Source organism: Anastrepha ludens, chromosome 6 (genome assembly GCF_028408465.1).
Source record: "Anastrepha ludens isolate Willacy chromosome 6, idAnaLude1.1, whole genome shotgun sequence".
Lineage (NCBI taxonomy): Eukaryota > Metazoa > Arthropoda > Insecta > Diptera > Tephritidae > Anastrepha > Anastrepha ludens.
The window spans coordinates 94006555-94021811 of NC_071502.1; the positions used below are offsets into that span (position 1 = coordinate 94006555).

General features: G+C 35.8%; 1 protein-coding gene across 7 annotated transcripts in view; it reads left to right on the forward strand.

Moving 5' to 3' along the window:
* Positions 1-15257, forward strand: part of LOC128866493 (probable phospholipid-transporting ATPase IA) — a 145138-nt gene that overhangs the window by 70550 nt on the left and 59331 nt on the right. For all 7 annotated transcript variants that reach the window (XM_054107290.1, XM_054107292.1, XM_054107293.1 and 4 more), the window contains 5 exons: positions 3375-3495; positions 9360-9543; positions 9622-9782; positions 11847-12044; positions 12127-12404. In XM_054107290.1, coding sequence (XP_053963265.1) covers positions 3375-3495; positions 9360-9543; positions 9622-9782; positions 11847-12044; positions 12127-12404 — 942 coding nt within the window. The remainder of the gene's footprint in view (positions 1-3374; positions 3496-9359; positions 9544-9621; positions 9783-11846; positions 12045-12126; positions 12405-15257) is intronic.

A 15257-nucleotide genomic window follows, 5' to 3' on the forward strand; every position in this document is an offset into this window, starting at 1 on the left:
GCCCTGCTCTGGCGGGGCTAAGATCCAGGCATCTTGGCGCTTACTTCTTTGCTACGCCTGCTGATATAGCAGGCGCTGACATTAGAAATCTGATGAATTTCATCAGTAGCACAAAGCGGTTGACGCAAACGCAGCACAGTCATCGTTCGCATTCCATACACTCTAACCCACCCTCATAACCATCCCAGCACCACCTCTCCCCGCATCCTATCCGTCTTTCTTTCCACCTCACCTCCTTCATAATGGTATCACAAAGGACGAATCCGTTTTTCCTCGTCCAAGTGTGCTCATTCCTTGGGCAACCATACCAACCTAACCTAACCTAGTGGTATAGCGCATTTTCTCCATTTAATGAATGCATTACATTTTTTTTTACATGGAGAAAACTTATGTTACGCGAGAAAAAAATGATCAAAAATCAACAAAAATTTTGGGAGACTTCAAACTTGTACTTTATTATGTTAGAATTAAATAGGCTATAAAATTGAGCACACAAAAATATTCTACAAATTCAGAAAAAAAAAATAGAAATTTGAATGTGAATTGGATGAATGTTTGAAAAATTTGAGCAAAGTTTGAAGTTTATTATTTTTTTATTTTATAATTATTTTTTATTTTATTTGTGGTGTGCGCCTTGATGTTGTTCCACAAAATGGAGGGACCTACAGTTTTAAGCCGATTCCGAACGGCAGATATTTTTATGAGGAGCTTTTTCATGGCAGAAATACACTCGGAGGCTTGCCATTGTCTGCCGAGGGGCGACCGCTATTAGAAAACCTTAATTTTGGCGTTTCACCGAGATTCGAACCTACGTTCTTTCTCGTTCCGAATGGTAGTCACGCACCAACCCATTCGGCTACGGCGGCCAAATATTATTATTATTATTATTTATTAGAAAAAATATATAGATATTAAACCTAATTGCATACAAGAGTTCAAGCTACAATGGCCACCGAATCCAAATAAATAAGGAAGTCTTAGTATTAAAATTATATTAAATTACCCAAGTTACATTCTAGTAAAAAAATAAAAGTTCTCAAAATATTTGCATAGGATGGTGTGCTTAGCAATTTTTGATACTGATTAGTAATTAAATGTTATTGCCTAATACTCTCTAAAACCAAACAAATGTTAAATATATGATCGACGGACATAATATTGCTGCAAAAAGGGCATGTTGGTTTTGGACTTCAGGTGAGATGATGTTTGTGAGTTATATGCGTCTGCCCGATCCTTAGACGTGTAAAAATGGTTGTTTGCAGACGAGTGATATTGCTGGGGTAGAGAAGTTTATCGCGAGTCGGGTTAAGGTTGGAGTATCGATGCTGGTAATTTTTCCATTCTCTGAGTTTCTTTTGGTGGTTGGTGTTATCGTTGTATTTTCTTCAGGTCATTATAAGCGTTTGTCTCATATTGAAAAGTAGGTGCTAATCCAAAGTATTTCGCTGCAGTATCAGCTTGTTCATTACTAGGAATGCCGACAAGGCAAGGTTAACCAGAGCAAAACAATTTTTTTTCTATATTTAATGCAAAGGTCACGGATTCTGTTTATTATTATCGTATTGTATCTTGTTTTGTAGTTATTGACAATTTCCAAAAAAAAATTAAAAAAAACTTTCATTACTGGAGTTGGATTTATTTAAAACGTGCAGAGATGTTCAAGTTTAATTATTGTGGTTTTTGTTATAGAATGAAATACATTTTGGTAAAAAAATAATTGAAATTAATCTTAAAATAAATAAAATATTTCACTCACTGTATCCGTGATTTATCTTCAGTCATCTCCGTTGATGATTCTGTTTGATACAGACGTATTTTTTCGACTTGCTGTGTGCAATATTCGCTAGATTGTACAATTGCAGTGGTGGTGTATAGATGCCTAAGTTAACAATGGATCAATTTCTTGTCTATGTGCGATCTAGAGGATCAACCAACCTAACCTAAGTTAACAAAGTAGCTGGAAAAAGGTTAACTAAAAATCAGATCCAATTTGGCCTGAACTATTCTCAACTAAATTTAGTCAATAAACTTCCAAGGCAATCGCGATATTATTGTAGATAGAAATCCATTACTGCCTAGTAACTACTTTGCGTTAATCAATCGATTTGATAACCCAAGCTACCAATAAATTATTGTAATGTGCCAATGAGAAAAAAATCGTGTTGATTGGGGGACGTAAAGATGAGCTTAATTGTGAAAAAAGCTCGTATGATAAATAAGAGAGCAGTAGCACAAGTTGAGAAGGTGTAACTTTCATAGATCGTGATTATAGTTAAACATCAAAATCACAATTTCTTAAAATACCTAATTTAATTTTGTTTTACATTTCTGTCAAAAAAAAAAAAAAAATACCGACAATGGATGATTTAAAAATACAGCTTAAAGGAATTGTTGAAATAAAAAATAATAATAATAAAAATAAAAAATATTATTGAAGCGTTATTCGGCATTGGAAAGCGCAAATTCGCTGAAAAATAATAAATTGAAAAAAAAAATTTTTTTTGCACGACGAAAGCAACCTTCTCTCGGGCTATAATAATGAATGCAGTTTATTTTAAGAGCAACAGCCGAATCCTCCTAAATGACTAACTTTTACCTTACCAAAACTTAAATTTCCACGTCTCGACACCCACTTAACCCTCCCTTGCACACTTTTTAAACCCTTCGGTTGAAACCCGGGTTTGGCCTTTTTTCTACTTAGGCCAGGAGGATCTCTTTTAAAAGGTTATAATCGACAAAAAATTTAATTTTAGGAAGCTAAGTGGAAGCTCAAGTCGTTAGCTATGTTAAATTCACGTTCAAAGTCGAAAAAGTCTGACCAGATCCGGGTACCCAACGGAGGGTTAAAGGCGATACTCGTTTAAGGCTTAGAAAATGCGAGAACTGTAGTTGAATCAGAAAAATGCATTTCAAAAAGATTTTGAAATAAAGGATTGAATTATACGTTGACAAGTGTAGTACTCGTATTTCGAAATGAGCCCGCTGTGAAGGCGATAATAATGAATTTGAGTGAATAAAAAATAGTTTATGCTTTATTGCCCAATTCCCGGAACTTTTTGACAGAATATGTAATAGTATTTTCACAGAAGTATTACCGTGATCTAAAAAAACAAAAACCCATCAGAAATTTTCTTTATTGATTGGTTGCTCAAATTAGTTTTGTGAGACTTTTGAATCCTTTGACTTTATGTACCTACCACTGAATTTCCTGTAAAAATCAAACTTTTACATATAAAAGAAATAAAAACAAATATATATGTAAAATGTTTAAATATATATTAAAACATAAAAATACATACTTTACGCAGCTCAAATATGCTTTTAGTTTTATTTGTTTTTTTTAAATTAACATTTTTGCATTTTTCTCTTTCTAGATGATGAGGACCTCACAACTTCGGCGGCAGCGGTCGATGATACGGATAGACGAGTCATATTCTTGAATCGACCACAAGTACAGAAGTTTTGCAACAATCACATATCAACTGCGAAATATAGGTGAGTTGGAGTTTCATATGCTAGAGGTGTTATATATTACATAATATTTTTGAAGCTAAATTTGTTTCATCGCTTAAGAAAAACCTTATAAATCAAAGTTCCAAAGCTTGTACAACATTTAATAAATTTTACTAAATTGCTATCAAAATTTTCAGTAGGCAGTCTTGTACTGGAGAGATTCCTTTCATATAAAGCACATATTTGAAAATTTTTTTATACAGAAAGAAGTGATCAACATCGTTTGCAAAAAATTGTCAAGAATGAACTCGATTTTTGAGCGACTTTAAATTTACACTATAATATACTATAATTAAGGTTTTAAATCGAAACATTTTCTGGGTTAGAGAACTCAACAAAATAGGAAATACTTATGACCAAGAAGTTGGAATGACAACGTCGATGATGACGAAGTAATGCTGAATACCAGCTGAAACAGCCAACAAAGAAAAAATGTGACAACATGCAATGAACAGTACTGACAGGATATATCAGGACATAATTACTTTAGGGACGATTTGAATAGGCACAGGATTTCGTTGATTTTTAAATCGAGGAGTGGTTGCATTATGCTAAACGGGCTGTATAAGAAAAACCGCTCCATCTGTATCTTAAATGAAATTTAAACAATCCAGCATTTTCTAGGCAGATGCCCCATATTAAAATCTTATCGACACGCAGCTTTTGGGAAACACTTTCTAGTGCAATCTGAAATTGTACAAATTCTGAATTCGATGATGCAGTTGGAGAAATCTTACGAGTTTTGTTATTGGTGCTTTACGACGTAGGCAATTCATTTCAGATGAATAATATTGATCTTTTTTCCGGCAAACAACTTAATATGTCAATGCTGTATGTTAATTTTAAATGTAATCTTTTTTTTTGAAATTTACTACTTTTTTATAAGCTATATAATTAATAGGAACTTCCATCTATCTATTATACTAAAACTGGAATGACTATTAAACTGCATGCCTTTAAGTTTTCTAAAGATTCTGATCAAAAAGTTGAAAATTTTGATGACGATTTTGTGGAATTTTTGTTAATAGGTCTATTTATAAGTTCGTGCGGTTTTACAACAGATGGCGTAACTTGATTATTATTCCATCGATCCACATTTCCAAACATTCATTGGAGAGCTACTGTCGTAAGGCACAAACGTCAGTATAAGTTTTTTATTTGAAGCGTAAACAACAATATTTTTACCACACTTGAAAATGTCGAATTTCGTGCCAAATAATGTGTTTTTGCGGGGAATTCTTCTTCATTATTTTAATATGAAGAAAAAAGCAGCCGAAAGTCATCGTATCTTGGTGGAAGTTTATGGTGAGCATGCTCTATCTGAGCGAACGTGCCAGAAGTGGTTTGCACGCTTTAAAAGTGGTGATTTTGGCTTGGAAGACGAAGAACGCGAGGGTGCGCCGCCAAAGTTCATGGATACCGAATTGGAGGGATTGCTCGATCAAGATCCGGCTCAAACGCAAGAAGAGGTTGCAAAAACTTTGGGAGTTGATCAATCAACCATTTCCAAACGTTTAAAAGCCATGGGAATGATCCGAAAGGTAGGCCATTGGGTGCCGTATGAATTGAAGCCAAGAGACGTTGAACGCCGTTTTATGGCATGCGAACAACTGCTTCAACGGCACAAAAGAAAGGGTTTTTTGCATCGAATTGTGACTGGCGATGAAAAGTGGGTCCATTACGACAATCCAAAACGTCGGGCAACGTATGGATACCCTGGCCATGCTTCAACATCGACATCGGCGCAGAATATTCATGGCCTGAAGGTTATGCTGTGTATCTGGTGGGACCAGCTGGGTGTTGTGTATTATGAGCTACTGAAACCGAATGAAACGATTACGGGGGATGTCTACCGACGACAATTGATGCGTTTGAGCCGAGCACTGCGAGAAAAACGGCCGCAATACGCCGATAGACACGACAAAGTTATTTTGCAACATGACAATGCTCGGCCACATGTTGCACAAGTGGTCAAAACATACTTAGAAACGCTCAAATGGGATGTCCTACCCCACCCGCCGTATAGTCCAGACCTTGCGCCATCCGATTACTATCTCTTCCGATCGATGCAACATGGCCTGGCTGACCAGCACTTCCGTAATTACGATGAAGTCAAAAAATGGATCGATTCGTGGATTGCGGCAAAACCGACCGAATTTTTCACAAAGGGAATCCGTGAATTGCCAGAAAGATGGGAAAAAGTAGTAGTAAGCGATGGACAATATTTTGAATATTAAATTTGTAACCATTTTACGTCAATAAAGTTTCAAATTTCGAAAACAACCGCACGAACTTATTCATAGTCCTATTAGTTTTGTACAAAGTTTGAAATTTTAATTTATGTATTTAGTTTTTGTTATAGAATACCTTTATACAAACAAAAATAAAAATTAAATACAAAATATATTTAGACTTTGGTAAATATTTATCGCGTTGTTGTTATTTTAAACGCTGGTGTATAGACAAAAGAAATAACAAATGAAAAAAAAATTGAAAATATTGAGGAAATTTTTTTTTAATAGGTCTATTTATAAGTTCGTGCGGTTTTACAACAGATGGCGTAACTTGATTATTATTCCATCGATCCACATTTCCAAACATTCATTGGAGAGCTACTGTCGTAAGGCACAAACGTCAGTATAAGTTTTTTATTTGAAGCGTAAACAACAATATTTTTACCACACTTGAAAATGTCGAATTTCGTGCCAAATAATGTGTTTTTGCGGGGAATTCTTCTTCATTATTTTAATATGAAGAAAAAAGCAGCCGAAAGTCATCGTATCTTGGTGGAAGTTTATGGTGAGCATGCTCTATCTGAGCGAACGTGCCAGAAGTGGTTTGCACGCTTTAAAAGTGGTGATTTTGGCTTGGAAGACGAAGAACGCGAGGGTGCGCCGCCAAAGTTCATGGATACCGAATTGGAGGAATTGCTCGATCAAGATCCGGCTCAAACGCAAGAAGAGGTTGCAAAAACTTTGGGAGTTGATCAATCAACCATTTCCAAACGTTTAAAAGCCATGGGAATGATCCGAAAGGTAGGCCATTGGGTGCCGTATGAATTGAAGCCAAGAGACGTTGAACGCCGTTTTATGGCATGCGAACAACTGCTTCAACGGCACAAAAGAAAGGGTTTTTTGCATCGAATTGTGACTGGCGATGAAAAGTGGGTCCATTACGACAATCCAAAACGTCGGGCAACGTATGGATACCCTGGCCATGCTTCAACATCGACGTCGGCGCAGAATATTCATGGCCTGAAGGTTATGCTGTGTATCTGGTGGGACCAGCTGGGTGTTGTGTATTATGAGCTACTGAAACCGAATGAAACGATTACGGGGGATGTCTACCGACGACAATTGATGCGTTTGAGCCGAGCACTGCGAGAAAAACGGCCGCAATACGCCGATAGACACGACAAAGTTATTTTGCAACATGACAATGCTCGGCCACATGTTGCACAAGTGGTCAAAACATACTTAGAAACGCTCAAATGGGATGTCCTACCCCACCCGCCGTATAGTCCAGACCTTGCGCCATCCGATTACTATCTCTTCCGATCGATGCAACATGGCCTGGCTGACCAGCACTTCCGTAATTACGATGAAGTCAAAAAATGGATCGATTCGTGGATTGCGGCAAAACCGACCGAATTTTTCACAAAGGGAATCCGTGAATTGCCAGAAAGATGGGAAAAAGTAGTAGTAAGCGATGGACAATATTTTGAATATTAAATTTGTAACCATTTTACGTCAATAAAGTTTCAAATTTCGAAAAAAAACTGCACGAACTTATTCATAGTCCTATTAATTTTTGTTTTTTCTTCAAAGTTTAGAAATTTGATATATGTTGTTTTAGTTGTACAATGCACTATACCTTTATAAAAATATATAAAAAAAATAACAAAAAAAAAAAACAAAAAAAAAGAAAATAAGGTTAAAACTTGGTAAATCGTCGAGCTCCTATTATTTTATACACTAGCATAAAAAAATATTACATAAATAAATAAATTTTTAAAAACTTTGTTTAAAGTCAGTTGAAAAAAATTTCTGAAGCCATTTATTACAAGAATAAGTTGCATTGAAGCAACAGATTGTCGTAAAATTAATTGTTTCTTCAATATGCAGGAAATTAAATTACTCTTTAAATATGAAGGAGCGCAACTTCTTTATTTTATAATATTCCCTAGTCCCTTTCATTGGGGAAGGATTTTTACGTGGCGGGTCCCAAATCCAGCGCACAACCAGATATCCTGGAATGCTTCGCCATCTCACATTAGCTCGTCTTCAAACGGATATTCGGGAGCTACACAGAGGATACTTGGGCAAAGCCCGAAAGTTGTGAGATGCTTGAACCATATGCAGAAGAATCGTCCTGGGAACTCCCAAGTGAACGGCAAAAACGCGTTAGCGGTTATCGTACCAATCACGAAGAAGAGAAGTCTGTTTAGATATCAAAATTTTTATTTCCACCAATAAATATAAAAGGTTTCTTAATAGGAATGTTTTGCCGACGTCTGCCAAATTTGTTGTTCATTACTCAGACACTGATACTAAATCAGGCCAAAGTTATGAAACCAATAGCTTTTTGGCCCAAATTGAACGATACGCGTGTGGATGACACAGGATGGCGCTGAGAATGGAAAATCGTGAGCTTTTTCTTGCGAGGTTTTCTGAAGGTTTAGAATTATGCCAATAACTCGCAATCGACTATTTTGCATTCAAGTCAACTGAAACGAGGTCAACGCTTAATGCAGCCGGCTCTATGCAGCGGAGACAATGAACATTTGATCTCTGCGATCCCGGTTTCTAGCAGTCGTGTACGACTAAGTATGTCACTATGTCATAAGGATATATTGCAGTTTTTTGAATAAAAAAGAATTTCGTTAATATCTCTCACACGGTTTATTATTCCATTTCGATCCGCCTTTAATAGAAACCCTATACTAAAATGCTACTTTTCTGCTTAAAATATTACTATTAGTGCATCTTTGACAATTAATGAAAACATGGTTGTATACTCGTATGTGAAATACCTATAAATGTCTCTACAAAACGAAAAAAAAAAAAATTTCGATATTTTCTCTAATTTTCTTAAAAATTTCCTAAGTCTTAGTCGAGTAGGAACTTAATTTTGTTAAAATAAGTTTTTGCGCTTTGTTTTTAATTTTTATTCAACTTTGAATAGCGAATCAAAGTAATCGTAAATTACAAGCAATATTCTCTAACTTAACGACATTTGCGTGACCGGCCACTTGCTAATTGGGCAAAGTCACTATTCAATGTTATCTCCATCTCCAGTATATCAGCTTCATATGTGAAATTCCGTGAAATTACAAACAAGGTGTGTTTTTTTTCTAAGAATCAAATGAGTTAATTATAGTAATATTTTACATAGCTACCTACTTACATCTCATGCATGGCATAGTTAAAGTTGTATGCGTTGACCACCCGCACAGTGTAAAAAAGTAACTTTTGTTTTCAAGTCCAACTGCCAGTGACCTCAGTACCACCCATATTTTTCAATAAATAATCTATAATTGTTAATGAACTTGCGTGAACTTCCGTGCGTCGATTTATATGTAGTATTTTTAAAATACAATACAACTTTTTCCTGCTTCCTGACGTATGAATAACTAATCGGCTTGAGTTGTACTTAAATACAGTAATAAAATATTTATGAACTGTATTGCTTTTCTAGTAAGGTTGTGGGAATTTGCTATTTTAATATGGTATTTCCCTAAATTTTTAATTTATATTTAATTTGTCATAATTACTTATTGCTGAAACATTTTTTACTACTGCTTTGCCACTATTTGCTCACTTTTTTCCGCCTTTTTCTCTTTACAGTTTTATAAGCTTTTTACCATCGTTCCTTTTTGAACAATTTAGACGTTATTCGAATTGTTTTTTCCTATTAATTGCATTACTACAACAAATTCCTGATGTCTCGCCGACGGGTCGTTATACAACATTGGTACCATTAATATTTATTTTATCGGTGAGCGGCATTAAAGAGATCGTCGAGGACATAGTGAGTATACGTGGAAGGAAAAATAAAAATATTTATAATTTTATAATTTTTGCTTTTTCTTTTACTTTACTTTTCTAGAAACGTCATCGTGCCGATAATGAAATCAATCATCGAATGGTGGAAGTGTTACGCGATGGCGCTTGGACATCGGTACGATGGCGGGATATCGGTGTGGGTGATATTGTAAAAATACCAAATAATATATTCTTTCCCGCTGATATAATGCTGCTGTCATCGAGGTGAGAATTTTCTATTAATTTTTGAAAAATATATTTATGTATTGCTTGAGCTTAGAATGAAAGTGAGTGGATTACGATTTGAGCACATATAGGCTTACAAGGCAAGTGGTGGTGAAATATCTGTGTGGTTGAAAACAAATTCTCTCGAGCTTCATTTGAAATTGCCTGAAGGCGATATTTTAAACAAATATAATTGGAAAATTTTGAAAATTTCCAGGCTCGAGCTGACCAGGGTTTTTATCCGGCCAAGGACCGTCAGTTCAGCCGCATTCCCCGTACATGTATGAGGAATATTTTTACTGCTGCAAAAACAATAAAAACAAAATATTCTTGAGGTATTACTTGAAACTTACATGTTGTCGTATTCAAATAGGGTTACCAATATTTTTTTTTCTGATGCCGAAATACAGGAATTGCATATAGATATTTATTTAAACACACGTTTATGTTCGTTCCTTGACTAGCAAACATTTTGTTTGTAAAAATAATTTTTTGTGAGAAGGGTTACCATCGATGATTTGAAATGTAGCAATTGATAATGAATTGGACAAATATTATATTAAGATAGTGCGGATATAGAGAAGCTTAAATTCGGCTTTACATTCTATAGGGTTGCCATGTATACTTTTTTATTAAAATAAATGGGTCTCGCAAATTATATTTCTTGTCTTTTGCACACATATTTATTGTGCGGTCGCCGTAGCCGAATCGGTTGGTGCGTGATTACCATTCGGAATTCACAGAGAGAACGTTGGTTCGAATCTCGGTGAAACGAAAATTAATAAAAAAAAGCATTTTTCTAATAGCGGTCGCCCCTAGGCAGGCAATGGCAAACCTCCGAGTGTATTTCTGCCATGAAAAAGCTCCTCATAAAAAAATATCTGCCGTTCGGAGTTGGCTTGAAACTGTAGGTCCCTCCATTTGTGGAACAACATCAAGACGCACACCACAAATAGGAGGAGGAGCTCGGCCAGGCACCCAAAAAAGGTGTACGCGCCAATTATATACATATATATATACAGATTTGTGAGCAATGCAATTTTTGTGTAGGGTTGCCATATATTTTGTCATGTTTTAATATATCTTTACTGTTACTCAGAAATGAGGTACTGTAGAATTTAAAAATTAGCTTCTTCGAAAAGTACAGACCAATTTTCAAACTATTTTATTACTACTTTGGTGGTAACACTTCGAGAATAGCAAAGCGCTTTAGTTGGGAGTCGCCTCTATTCCACTTAGTTCTTCATATTTATTCCTAAAAATAGCTAATGGATATACCAAAGAGAGTCTCGAAAGCCATAGAAGGCAAATAATATATTTTATGCTGGATCTAAAATTCCGTCATGAAATTTTTTCTCTCCATAAAAAGTTATTTATCAGTTTTAAAGAAAAACTTCGAGCTTACATTCAAATAAAGAAATAAAAAAAATATGTAAAAATAAAACAAGAAAAAATAAAAGAAAGAAAATTAATGAAAAAAAATATAAAAATAAAGGGGAAAACTACATAAATAAAAGAAAAAATTTCCAAATTAAAAAAAAAATTTAAGAAAAATGTTCACCAAAAATAATATGTAATTTTTTTTAATTTGTATCGAAAAGTACGGCAAAAGTTCTTTATGTATATAAGTAAGTTCCATATAAATCTTTCTTTTGTTTTACTTTTTCTGATTTGACTCGTAACTCAAAAAATAAGATCTGAATAAGAAAATCAAAACTTTGAACCTCTATTTCTCCGCAATCAGGCAATATTTGCTCCCTGTCTTTGACACATTTTTTTACGGCAGAAATTTTTAACACATTTTATGAAAAGTGAAACGCTCAAGGCTTTAGGCGGTTACACTTCATATATGTTGATCCCGAAAGGCATTTAGACAAATTCTACTGCTGGCTAGAGAGAGATGAGATAGCAGAAAACTCGGTTGCACAGCCAGTGAATTGGTGCTAGTCTTACCCATTTCGACTGTAGCTCTCCAAAAGTTTACCTTGCTCATTTTTTAGAACTCAATTATCGGCTATTACAAACATAATTTCACGTACTTAATTTTAAATTTTCCAATCGTAGTGAGCCGCAAGCGATGTGTTTTATAGAAACTGCGAATTTGGATGGTGAAACAAATTTGAAGATACGCCAAGGTGTGCCGGCAACAGCGAAATGTCTGGAAACCAAAGATCTACTCCAGTTAGATGGCACCGTCGAATGTGAGCTGCCTAATCGTCATTTATACGAATTCAATGGTGTACTCAAGGAGAATAATAAGCCGTAAGAATTCTGATTTAATAAATTTATATTTTTTAGTAATGTTTATTTTTATTTTGCTCCTCTTCTCTTGCTATCTTTTTAGCACCGTTGCGCTCGGTCCCGATCAGATATTGCAACGCGGCGCCGTTTTACGCAACACCGCCTGGATATTTGGCGTCGTCATCTATACCGGACACGATACGAAACTTATGAAAAACTCTACCTCAGCACCGTTAAAACGTTCAACCGTTGATACCGTAACGAATACACAGATATTAATGTTATTCGTTATTTTGGTTGTTTTGTCATTGACCAGTGCGATATTAAACTTTTTCTGGACGCGCGACAATGCGAAAATGTTTTGGTATTTGGGCATAAACGGTGAGTGTGAGGAGTTTTCTATCTTTTAATGAATGGAATTAATTTGAAGTTGAAATAATTAGGTTCGCTTGAAGAGCGAAATTTTACTTGCGTTTTAATGTATAAAATATGTTTTTTTTTACATCCTAGGGGTATTCACGAAAATTATTTTTTGCGCGAGTTGTCATTAATAGTTGGCTTACGAAGAAGTTTTGCTAAATTTTTTATGTTTATTTAATCCTCATTTTTTTCGGCTTCAAATGAACTTTAATAGAGATTTCCACATTCTCTTAAGCTGGTAAAATAAAATGAAATTATAATTTTTTGTATCAATTGCCGTATTCAAGGAAATGTATAATTGACCATTTTTATAGCTTTTGGGACTTCAGCTTGATGCATTTGCTAAAGAACAAAAACCAAAAACAAAAAGAATGTTTCATGAGATTACTTTATTTCAACATTTTCTGGGATTAGAATAGGTTTATCGCTGCATTTTTTTAACAACGAATTGAAGACATTTTTAGAAATGCTCTGGGGTATTTCTCCTAGCAAGGTTCTATGGATCTACACGGCTATGATAAGACCTGTCATCACCTATGCATCAGTCGTCTGGATGAGTAGACTGTCTCTCGTGGGAGTCAGGAGAACCGTATCGAGACTACAACACACTGTGATCATCTGTTGCACCTGAGCTTTTCCGACTACTTCAGGCCCGGCATTAGATGCTCTGATTGGTTTGCCACCACTGATGCTTTCATCCAAGGAGAGGCCTTGAAGGCCATCTGCAGGCTGAAGCTGCACTTTGCTCTTGGAATTCATGTATCTGTGTTTCAAGCGGAGGTGTATGAAGTTCAAGAAGCGATGAACTTTGGTGTGGAAAACCGATGGAGAGGCAGATCTATATGTGTCTGCAGCGACAGCCAAGCTGCGCTTATGGCCTTAAACAGCCCCCAACCACATCAGGGGTAGTCGAGTCTTGTAAATCTAGGCTGAACTATGTCGGTAGACATAATAGCCTTATGCTAACATGGGTCCCGGGACACGTGGGTATAGTGCGTAACGAGACCTCTGACTCCTTAGCAGAGATGGGCTCTGAGGCCAACTTCTTCGGCCCATAGCCCACTCTCTTCTGCGGCCATCAAAGCCACGGTTAGCAAATGGGTTACTACAACCCTCAAGCGAGCTGGGCAGGCTGAGAGAGGCTGCAGATGGACTAAACTGATGTTACCTGTCATGTCCGATCGACTTTCGCAAACCCTTTTGTCATTAAGCAGAAGGGAGTGCAGACAGCTAGTTGGACTGATGACGGGTCACTTTCTGTGGGCGAAGCACAAATAAAGATGTACATTACTCAAAATCCTTTTTTTTCTTATTTATTACAAAAGCTATTCCACAACAAAATTATGTGATTAATTTTGCGCCACCTTGTATTTGCGAATTTTTGTGAATGGCAACCGTTTTATATTACTTGAGATTTGGTTATAGTACATTAAAATGTGGTGTTATAAGTATTAAACTGGTCTAAATTTTTTTTTTTTTGTATCCTTGTTCACTCTGCTCGGGTCTCGACAAGACTCTACCATCGTTCACGGTTGTGGGACGTTGTTTTTGTGCCGTCCCACTTGCCATCGGCATCTTCTAGTTCACGCAACATCAACCTTTTCCAAGTGATATTTGGCCGACCGCGACTTCTGCTCCCTTGCGGGTTCCATTCCAGTGCCATTCTCGTGATGCTATTGTATGTGGTGGTTTTCTAAGCCTGGGACCTATCTATCGCCACATCTAAAGTGAATTTATTACAGTATGGTGTTTTAGGGTTGCCAACTGTAATCTTTTTGTTATAAACGTTTCATAAACGATTGTATTCGATTTGTGCACTCATCCGCCGCCTTGCAAATTTGTTGGCTTATTACACATATAAATAAATAAATAAATACACATGCTCGAGTTTTGGGTGCTGCGTACAAATTCATGTTCTTTGTTATATTTTAATTTTATGATGTATCCAGTGTTCCCATAAAAGTTGGCTCAACGCTACAGTAGCGACCCGGAGTTCTATCCAGCCGGTGACTCTCATTTTAGTAGCGTTCTCAAAGTATTTTTGGGGAGTGTTTTATGCTGGCACAACAACTGGCTTGTTTTACAATAAATTATGAATCTCTGACTTCGGTCAGTAGGTATTAAACACCTGGGAAATTTCTGTTATGTTAATAGCAAGGCATTTAATTTTAAATATGGTTTGGGCAAAAAGAAACCCATTATTTTGTAGGTAGATGGCTGTAGTGATCGATATCTCATAAAGTATCGATTAAACAATTTAAAAGTTTATGCTCGTTCTCAATATGGCATTTCACATTCAAAAAATTCTTTTGCTATTTTTTGTTTGTTCCATTCAGTAGTTAGTTCCATGGTGTGGGTGTTAGCAATGGAAGTCAACAAAGAGAAAATTCGGTATATTTTAGAGATTTTCTTGGATAAGGGCGAAAATGCAAGCCAGGTCGCTAAAATTATGAATGGTGTTTATGGTGCCGATACTGCAACAGCTAATTAAGTGCAATTTTGGTTTTGTCGATTCCGTTCAGGCATTTTTGACGCCAAAAAGTGTCAAAAATGTCGATAAAATCACAGAAATAATCGAAGTGGATCGGCATGATAGTAGTCGTAGTACCGCCTAGCAGCTAAAAATCGACCATAAAACAGTTTTAAACCATTTGCTTAAGGGGTTAAGGGTAGTCAGAGGCCCAAAAAAATTATGATTTTGAATAATTTTTGTTTTGCTAGTCAGCTGCTTTATTTTACAAAAATAAAAATATAGCATTAATACATCATGTTTCGACTTGACTTAAGCAAAATTAAAAAAAAATAATAATAATT